Below are 10,672 nucleotides of genomic sequence, written 5' to 3'. Positions count from 1 at the left end.
AATTCATTTAGAAATAGGAGAGCCTATACTATTATAAAAATACAAATATAATATTAATAGACCAAAATAGCCCTAAAATATTAAATAGAAGAACTCATAGGGAAAGGACATAGTTGTAATAACTTATTTTTTTGGACTACAATAACTTCTATATAATCTTTTTAATGTTTAGATTTTAAAATCAATATAATCGTGTCTATTGAATTCTTATTAAAAATATGTAGGGAGGTTTAATAAATCAATTTCATAAGAATTCTCCATATTGGTAATACATTACCACTTTATAATATTAAATTCCAAAAAAATAAAAGTAATGCTAAACAGATCGCATAAAGCATTGAAATTGAGAAAAAATATCCCCAAGATAATATATTACTATATTAAATTTGAAGTGCTTTCTTATTCAAATAAAAAATTATTATTACTTTTTCGTGTAATATAGAAAATTATACCCAATTATTAAAGAACTACTAAGAAAATTTTTAGGAATATAAATGTGTGAGAAAATAAAGAAAAATATTGGTAAGAGGCAACACCACTAATGATTTTGCAAACATAAAGATCTAAAAGCGGAATGTCATCTATCTTTTTACTCTTTGAAAATAAAATCTATGGTGGATAAAATTATAATCATGGTTAAATATTCAAATATGAGATGAACTAATATTAAGAATCTAATTCAACAGAAAATAAATTGTATTTTATGTTAAAACCAAATAATTAAATCTTTCAATTAATTATTTAGGAAGAGAATCCAATTAAATTATTTTTTAAATTAATCGTATGAGTAAAATTATTTTTCAACTTGAAAAAAATATAATATTAAGAAGGTCATACAAGTGTTTGAGGAAGCACAATCAAAGCTAAATCCTGAACAAGAATAAGCTTTCAAGACTATATAATAAAAAATCGATCCTGGTATAGCGAGATTATCCTTTTCAGATGCCTCCGCGCAAAATCGAAATGATATTGCTATGTCATGCATTACTTGAAAATGTTAGATCCGGAGGCATGATATTGTTAGCAATAAGAACAAGTAGTGTACCGGCAACGATTTTATTATGAGGTCATACAACTCACTTTAGATACTCCTTCAAATAACTGAAATAACCATCACAAATATATCAAATCAGATCTATAGTACTATTTTTATAAGGAAAGCAAAAGTGATAATATGGGATGAAATGCTTTTGGCTAAGCGTCAGACGATCGAATCAATTGCCCATAGTTTTAGCGATATATTGGATATCGATGAACCGTTTGGTAGAATAGTTTGGGAGGTGATTTTTGTCAAGTGCGATCAGTTGTTCCAAAATTGACCAAAGCAGAAACTGTACAAGCTAGCTTGCCAAAATTATACTTATGATCTCAAATGAAAAATATTCAAATGACAAGAAATATAAAAGTAAGAACCGATCCAACATTCAATGACTTCTTGGCTCGCGTCAGAAACAAAGAAGAGCATCCAATAAAAGATGATTTGATTCTTCTAGAACACTTGGTTATCAACCCCAATGGTAATAGTAGTGCATTTAATAAAGAAAATAATCTTCATCATTAGATTAAAACGCAATTTATGCAAATTACATAATAGAAATTAAATAGCTATCTTAGCTAGCAGAAAGTAATATGTTGATCAACTAAATAAAACGTTGATTGCTAAGCTTTATGGTAAAAACAAATTATTTTTTTAGTTTTGACTCAACAGAAGATGATACCAACAATAACTACCAAGAAGAATACTTAAATACTTTAATACCAATTGGCCTTCTATTGTACATATTTGTAGTCAAGTTCATTATTTCTTACGTATGTTAGTGTCACTATATATATAATAGGTAAAAATAGCACGGTATAGCCAGTTTTCGGACTGGTCATTCAAAAATAGTTAGCGTTTACCAAGTCAATAAAAAATAGCCACTATTTTGCTGCAACAGAGACCGGTCCAGCATAATATACTGGAGTTCGGTGCACCTGTGTATGAACTCCAACATATTATGCTGGACCGGTATACTTGCTGGAACTCCAGTATATTATGCTGGAGTTCTAGTGTACTTATGCTGGAACTCTATCATATTATGCGGGAGTTCCAGCATACTTATCCTGGAACTCCTGTATAATATGTTGGAGTTCAAGTATACTTATGCTGGAACTCCAGCATAATATACTGGCGTATTTTTCGGGTTTTAAACAGTGTTTTCACTCAGATTTATCTTTACATAAAAGTGGCTAAATTTTGATTACTTTTGAAACTGGACTATTTTTGAACGACCAATTGTCAATCTGGCTATTTTTGAATTTCTCCCACATAATAGACTAAGTTAAAATTGATCTTCCATTTAATATAGGTTTATGCTATCATGCTACTGAAAACTTAGATTCGCTAAATAACTTATGTAATAATACACATATGGTATATAGAAGTCTTGACAATAACGTCATACATGCAACTTATGATATTGGTCAATGTGCGTCTAAGTATGTGTTTCTCCCCGAAATCAACGTTCATCTTCCGAAACTAAAGAATATCCTTTTGAATTTGTGTGAAAATAATTTTCAGTATGTTTATGTTTTGCAGTTATAATAAATAAAGCACAAGGACAAACATCTTAAATATTGAACTATATTTATGATAATATGTTTTCTTACACGAATAATTATATGTTGCATTTTTCAAGAGAGGTATCAACATCGACAACAAATGATCTGGTTTTAGAAGGAAACATATACAAAAAAGAAATACCGTCTATAAAGAAGTGTTCGGTAAGATACCATCACATTAGATACATTTATATTACACATAATTATTTACTTAACATGACTAAAACTGATCATTTATGTAAGTTCCGATGATATCCTTTCATTTTGAATTCACGTATTATGCTAATGTAACAATATTTTTTGGCATTTAAATTATTGTTGTAGTATTACATATAAATTTTCTCTCATTAATTAAATTTTATTATTTTTCACATAAGTAAATGTTTAACCATCATGTGTCATTATTAACGTGCAACGCATGTTTATAGATACTAGTAATCCAAAATATATATTTAAAACAGTATTGTCTGTACTTCACAAATATTTTAAATACTGATGGTCAAGTCTCAATATTGATAATCAATTAAGTATTTCAAATATTAAAGTTCAGTAAATAACGAAATATTATTTATGATCACACCAGCCACTAAATACATATTGTTTCCATTTTCCTCATCCCGAATTAAAAAAAGAAAAGATATTAAAACTTTTCTATAGAAAAAAAAAAATCTTCCTCCTCTTCATTCCTATTTTTTGTCCCTTTAGGATCGAAGGTACTATACACAATACAATATATGTATATCCTGGTTCATATAAATAAGGATCAGAGGTGAAGAAACCAGTGGTGTCATTCACCTCCCTCCCAATTTTGACCCCATACTGAAGTTCGCCGGCTCAAGCTCCGGCACCGGCACGTTTCCGGCAGAGAAAAACATTTTTTGTTGTAAAAGATCTCCTTGTTTGGAATTTTGATCAACAACAGATTCTCAATTTTCTCTCTGCCTGAAACAAAACAACGATGATTCAAACCCTAGGTTATTACCTATCTGAACACCCATTAATCGTCGGATTCCGTTGGAAGCATAGCCAATCATGGGGCAACACGTGGGTATTTCTCTTCACCTCCATAGCTGCATACGTCATCTTCTCCGTTTTCCTCCACCTCATCCTCCTCCTCCTCTTCCGCCACCGACGTCCGCTCCCTCTCGGCCCAATCCCCGCCGTCCACTCCCTCTCCATGGCCTTAATCTCATTCACCATCTTCGCCGGAATCCTCCTCTCCGCCGCCGCAGAAATCCGTGACACCCGTTGGTTCTGGCGGCGTTACAAAACGACTCCGTTTCAATGGCTCCTCTGTTTCCCACTCGGTACCCGTCCTTCGGGTCGGGTCTTTTTCTGGTCCTACATTTTTTACCTCTCTCGTTTCCTCCACACGTTCCGCACTTTCTTCACTATTATTCGACGTCGTAAACTCTCCTTTTTTCAACTATTCAACCACTCAATCCTCATCTTCATGTCATTTTTATGGCTAGAATTCTCACAATCATTTCAAGTTTTAGCCATAATTTTAACAACTTCGATTTACTCCGTGGTTTACGGGTACAGATTTTGGACTGCCGTAGGTTTACCTAGCAAATGTTTCCACTTTGTGAATCACTGTCAGGTTTTGTTGTTGGGTTGCAACGTTGTTTGTCATGTTGGGGTTCTTTTGTTGCATTTCCTTAAAGGTGGGTGTAACGGAATTGGCGCGTGGGTTTTAAACTCTGTACTAAATGGTGCGATTCTCTTCTTGTTCCTTAATTTCTATGTGAAGTTGCATTTGGAGAAGAGGAAAATTGATGTTACTAAAGGATCCGAAACTTTGGACTCTGTCAAAGACAAGGATAGTTGAGGTCTGCCTTTTCCTATAGTTTTAAGCTCTCTTTTTTTTCCCTTCTTTTGTATACGAAATATATATATATATATATATATATATACTAGTACTTAGTTGATTATCCCTTGAAAATTTTGTAAATCAGATTGTAAAAATTATGTTAAGGGGCAAGAATAATGATATCCCTTTACCATTACTGAGTATATATATGTGTGTAATTGATGCTATTAGAAGTGAATAGTTATGAATGTTCTTAGTTGTTAAAGCTCATGTCTTTTTTCACTTTTCTTATCTTTTTATGTCGTTGCTTTTCTACGACGTTGTTTTAGCTTGTGAGGATATGACCATAGCAAGGTATGGAGATTGAGGATTAGGGTTGTAGGTTGACCATTAGTGTGTTCCTCTTAGGCTTACCAGTAGTACTAGGATTATTTTTGAATTATCTTATCATGGTTTTTTATTATTACATGTTGTGTTATTCGCGCTCGCTGCCATATTACATTGTTACCATTATTTGCTATTTGGCTGGTTTATCTTATCTCCACTGTTTTCTGAGCCGAGGGTTATCGGAAACAACCTTTAGTCGAGGGTTATCGAAAACAGCCTTTTTATCTTTTGGTAGGGGAAAGGTCTGCATATACACTGCCCTCTCCAAACCTCATTTATGTGATTACACTGTTGTTATTGTTGTTGTATCTTTCAAAAGAATTTAAATTATATATACTGATAGTCTATTACTAGTATAATTCAATTTGTTATAGCAGGTTATTTATTTATCTTAATGTTTAGATAGTTAATTTTATTTTGCTACGGACAGTTCTGATGGTGTAAAAAGTGGCGAAGTTAAAGTCAGGTCAATAAAGAGAAGCATGAGTAGTTCTTTGTTCCCCATGCTGCTAATTGCAATGATGTGAAGCTTTACAGAAAAATAAAAGGGTACGTATGTTTGATGATGGTGTAGTTGCTGTCAAATAAAAGGTGATGAGAACAATGAATTTTGTCAATGGACTCAATTATTTTGCGGATCATAACGTATATCTGGCTATCTGCAATGTGGCAACGTTTACTCTATCAGATACATAAGTGATTTTTTGATCTTTTTATTTTAATTAAAATAAATGTTTTTTATATAATTAAAAAGAAATTGACTTTATTTTTTCCAAATTTGTTCATATTTATATTTTTAAATGTGTCAAGCAAGTATGACAGAAGAAATTTAGAGCTTTTTACAAGTTAGTATCAGCAGCCAATGATGAAAATTAAGCTAAATCATGACAAAAGACTTGACTTGGTCAATTTGCTATGTGGCTGGTCCTTTTATTGGTGCTACTATATAGTATGATTTTAACATGGGCTAAGACTTTGTAGTTTGTACATTCTTACTAAGGATAGATTGCTGGATTTTGTTGTCGATTTATTTATTATAAAGGACAAATTAAGGGTCTCTTCCAAATTGATTTCTTTCCCAATATTTGGCTCAAGTTACTACAAGATAAGGAATCATCTCGCCCGGTGTGATCTAATAGTGGATAAAATGACTGACAATCATTGTAAATCAATGTTCAATTTTCCGTGGAGATAAAAATATAGATAATTTCTTTTCATTCACTTAAATTTTGATAGATAAAGTTACTTGGTACTTAGTACTTGTGTAATGTGTTAGTGAAAAATAGTATAATATATAAAAAGAAAAATAAATAACCGACGTACACGTAAGTTGACCTTACTGTAGTCTTTAAAAAGAATGTATTATCTCATCTTCACATTAGCTTTTTTCCAGTCGAATGGGAATTTTGATTTGGCTAAGTAAAGATTATTTTGGATGTATAGAAATTTAATTCTGGACTAACCAAGATGAAGATGGCATAGCTTCTGTGCAGACAGGTAGCTTCGCAAAACCAATATACTTTTATTTTAAAGGAAGATCAATGAATGCGATCTTTGTTGTTGAGGAAACTTTATTCCAATGCTGAATATTTAAATCCTTGTGTCGGTTTACCAAGTACTAGTTCTTATCCAAGGGTTGTTTAATAGTTAATGAAGTGGGGAATAAAAATTCATGGTAGATTGGGGTTCTAATTCTGGTAGAGATACAACAACAATAAATTCAGTGGGGTCTGGGGAGGATAAGATGGACGCAGTCTTACCTCTACCCCTGGAACGGTAGATAGACATTTCCGATAGACCCTCGGCTAGAGAATGATTGAAAAGAAAAAGGTAATTTCAACAAGTAGGAATAACAGCAAGATGAAATAAGATAGAATCCAATAATGCAGTCAAACTCTAGGTAGTGATAGCCATCTATGGATAAAAGATATCATATTAACACTAATGCTGTTGGGATTTTAAGTATATTAATAATTAAAAGAGGGTGAATGGGAAATAGAGGGAAAATGAAATATTTGAGTTTCATTTGAAATTCCCTCCTTGATGAAGGAACATTGTCCCATATTAGAAGAAGAAGAGGTTTTTTATGGGTATATAAGCAATTGCTCTTCTTCTAGCTCTTAAAGAGTTGAGAAGAAGGCAAGCCTCGCGTCGTCGCTGTTGTCGCTCGCTCGGCTCGGCTTCGGATCAATTGATTCCAAGTCCACAAGTGGATATGTATTCACTATTGGTGGAGGAGCGGTATTTTGGAAGTCGTCCAAACAAACTTGTATTGTCCGCTCTACAATGAGGCTGAATTCATAGCCTTAGATAAAGCCGGTGAAGAAGTTGAATGACTCCGGAATTTCTTGGAAGATATTCCATTTTGGCCCAAACCATTGGCACCAATATGCATACATTACGATAGTTAAGTGGCAATTGGAAGGGCTGGGAGCGTTATGTATAACGGTAAATCTCGTCATATACGACGAAGACATAAAACCGTTAGGCAATTACTCTCTAGAGTAATTATCATGATTGATTATGTAAAGTCAAGTGATAATGTGTCGGATCCACTTACAAAAAGGCCTAACTAAAGAGGTAGTTGAAAAATCATCAAGGGGAATGGGACTGTGGCCGAGAACAAGTCATAGTGGCGGTAACTCTACCTAGAAGACTGGAGATCCTAAGATCTAGGTTCAAGGAGATCAAACAAAGTCATTAATGACGGTTCAACATTGTCAACTAAACTTTTGGTCCATTCTCGTGTGAGACAATGTTCAGTACCAAGGATAAAGCATTAAGGCTTTTTAATGATTTCTAAATTTGATACGGGGTGTATCAAATAGTGTATCTACGGGATGACACGTTTAGGAATCACCTATGTAAGTGTGAAGTGTTAGCCGCTTCAAGGAGAACTTTGTAAGGCCAGTTCTCTAAGCACTTATGAAACCAGGCGATGTTCATAGCTGAAACGAACACAACAATGAGAAGTAAAGACGGGTAAGGGTTGGTTGTGTGACTTATGGTTGTCTAGATATGCACCAAAGTTTGACGGTTCAAAAATATCAAATCTACCGATTGACCGAGTATCTCCGACATAAGTTCACTACGAAAAGTTGCAATTAATCCTTGTTTGCGAATCACACAGTTTTTCATGCATATTTTCGTGATATAGCCATTCCCCATTCATGTGGGGGATTGTTGGGATTTTAAGTATATTAGTACTTAAAAGAGGGTGAATGGGAAATGGAGGAAAAATGAAATATTGAGTTTCATTTGAGATTCCCTCCTTGATGAAGGAACATTGTCCCATATTGGAAGAGGAAGAAGTTTTTTATGGGTATATAAGCAATTACTCTTCTTCTAGATCTTAGAGAGTTGAGAAGAAGGCAAGCCTCGCGCCGTCGTCATCGTCGCTCGCTCGGCTCGGCTTCGGCTTCGGCTTCAGATTTGGTCAAATAATGGATTGATTGATTAATTTTTTGGACCAAATTTATTTGTTAATAGTAAAATATTAACAGAAATGTTATTAAATATTTATTTTAATAACAGAATATTAATATTAAAATAAATATTAATATTAAATCCTCCAATCCATTTTTCAGTTGTGTAACTGAAAATTAAACTTCCTCTTCAATTTTTTCCTCTTTATTTTCCCTCTTTATTGTTAAGTAAATAGCCATTTATGTAATGACATTTATGTTGTGGCCGTTTTGCATAAACAACCATTCTGAAGAGTTGCACCTCTTTAGATTTCAGCCCAACGTTGGCTATAAATACAAGACTATTCTGCTCAGAATTTCCATAAGAATTTTCTGAGTTCTTCTCCTTTCTTCAGCATATTTTAACTTCAAAGAAATCAACAGTAAGTGTGATTTGCTACCGAACTTTGTGTTCGCTGAAACACTAGGGTTTGAAGTACCACTACACCAGTGTGTAATTCGTTCTATCCTGGGAGAAAATAATCCATAACCTTGGGTACTAGGAGGGGATTAAATTCCTTAAGGAAATACTATGAATTCAGTAGGCTCGAATTGGTTTTTATTATTTCGTTTACATTTCTGTTTATGTTCATTTATATTTTCTAGAATTGTTTTACAAATATAGATTACTAACAAGCTTAATGAATTTAATATATTTTATGTATTTGTACTCACTATTTTTGGAGAGTAAAACCTTTGTGGTTTTGTACTCTATTGGAGATTAAAATCTACGTGATTTTAACGTTTGTGTCATTCTTTTACAGAAATGACTAATGATAATGTGAACCAAGTTGTTCCAATGGTGACTTCCACTGCCTCAACGAGCCGAACAACACCGGCAGCATTGGCACCGGCGGAGAAACCCGAAAAATTTTCCGGGATTGATTTCAAGCGCTGGCAGCAAAAGAAGTTCTTCTACTTGACTACTCTAAGTCTCCAGATGTTCATCAAGGAAGATGTTCATGTGTTGTTCGATGAAACTCTAGAAACTGAACGCTTTCTCGTGATTGAGGCATGGAAGCATTCAGATTTTTTGTGCAAGAATTATATTCTAAGCGGGCTGGAGGATGCTTTGTATAACATCTACAGTGGCGTGGAAACGTCAAAAGAACTGTGGACTACGCTTGAAAAGAAATACAAAATCGAAGATGCCGGGTTGAAGAAGTTCGTTGCTGCAAAGTTTTTGGACTACAAAATGGTAGATATCAAGTTTGTTATTACCCAAGTCCAGGAATTGCAAGTGATTATTCACGATCTCCTTGCTGAAGGTATAAATCAAATTAATACTGATGTTGAAAGTAGTAATCTTAGTATTTTTACTAACAGAAATTTCATTGAAGGTCTTGTCATCAATGAAGCATTCCAAGTAGAAGCGATGATTGAGAAGTTGCCTCCTTTGTGGAAGGACTTCAAAAACTACTTGAAACACAAACGCAAGGAGATGTCCCTTAAAGATCTCATTGTTCGGTTGAGAATCGAAGAGGACAACAAAGCTGCTGAAAAGAGAGGCCGTGAAAATTCAACAATAATGAGAGCAAATATTATTGAAGAGAACAAAAAGAGGAAGAAGTCTTCTGGACCGAAATACAACCCAAGTAAGAAGCGGTTCAGTGGAATTGCTACAACTGTGGAAAAGTCGGACACAAATCTATGGAGTGTCATGCTCCGAAGAAAGACAAGAAGAAGGGTCAAGCAAACATGGTTGAAAAGCATGATGATGTTGATGACTTGTGTGCCATGCTTTCCGAGTGCAACTTGGTGGGCAATCCTAAAGAGTGGTGGATTGATTCTGGAGCCACTCGCCATGTTTGTGCTGTTAGAGAAGCTTTTGCTACTTATGCTCCTGTTGGACCCGATGAGATGATTTCTGTGGGAAATGCTGCAAAGGCCAAGATTGAAGGATGTGGGAAGATATTTCTCAAAATGACTTCCGGCAAAGTGGTGACTTTGAACAACGTCCTTCATGTTCCCGAGATTAGAAAGAATTTAGTCTCTACTAGACTTCTTGTTAAGAATGGTTTTAAATGTGTATTTGTATCCGATAAGGTTGTAATAAGTAAGAACGAGATGTTTGTAGGAAAAGGTTACCTCACCGAGGGCCTTTTCAAGCTGAATGTAATGGTTGTTGAAAATAATAATAAAATTTCAGCTTTGTCTTACTTACTTGAGTCAAATGAATTATGTCATATACGTTTGGGTCATGTCAATTATAAAACCTTGCGGAAAATGATTAATTTAGAAGTACTGCCTAAGTTTGAATATGACAAATCAAAATGTCAAGTATGTGTGGAATCTAAGTATGTTAAACATCCTTATAAGTCAGCTGAAAGAAATTCAAATCCTTTAGACTTAATTTACACAGATATTTGTGACATGAAGTCAATACCATCTCGCGGTGGAAAGAAGT

General features: G+C 34.1%; 1 protein-coding gene across 3 annotated transcripts; it reads left to right on the top strand.

The window, feature by feature from the left end:
• The first annotated feature begins 3,268 nt into the window (after positions 1-3,268).
• On the top strand, positions 3,269-10,381 carry LOC107806727 (fatty acid elongase 3-like). 3 transcript variants are annotated; one of them, XM_075242133.1, is made up of 3 exons: positions 5,230-5,350; positions 9,030-9,533; positions 9,606-10,381. In XM_075242133.1, the coding sequence occupies exons 2-3, from the start codon at positions 9,032-9,034 to the stop codon at positions 10,127-10,129; spliced, it is 1,026 nt and encodes a 341-aa protein (XP_075098234.1). In that variant the 5' UTR covers positions 5,230-5,350; positions 9,030-9,031; the 3' UTR covers positions 10,130-10,381. The 3 variants fall into 3 exon arrangements, with proteins under 3 accessions (XP_075098235.1, XP_016486438.1, XP_075098234.1); XM_075242134.1 differs by lacking the exons at positions 5,230-5,350; positions 9,606-10,381 and adding an exon at positions 3,269-4,433 and having other exon boundaries at positions 9,030-9,044; XM_016630952.2 differs by lacking the exons at positions 9,030-9,533; positions 9,606-10,381 and adding an exon at positions 3,270-4,433 and having other exon boundaries at positions 5,232-5,495.
• The last annotated feature ends 291 nt before the right edge of the window (positions 10,382-10,672 follow it).

This window comes from Nicotiana tabacum, chromosome 21 (genome assembly GCF_000715075.1).
Source record: "Nicotiana tabacum cultivar K326 chromosome 21, ASM71507v2, whole genome shotgun sequence".
NCBI lineage: Eukaryota > Viridiplantae > Streptophyta > Magnoliopsida > Solanales > Solanaceae > Nicotiana > Nicotiana tabacum.
Note: the sequence above shows the minus strand (reverse complement) of the source record. Positions and strands in the feature narration are given on the sequence as shown.

Coding starts and splice junctions, on each gene's coding strand:
- LOC107806727 (XM_075242133.1), top strand. CDS start 9,032: ATGACTAATGATAATGTGAACCAAGTTGTTCCAATGGTGACTTCCACT. Junction 9,534..9,605: donor TCACGATCTCCTTGCTGAAG/GTATAAATCAAA, acceptor ATTTCATTGAAG/GTCTTGTCATCAATGAAGCA.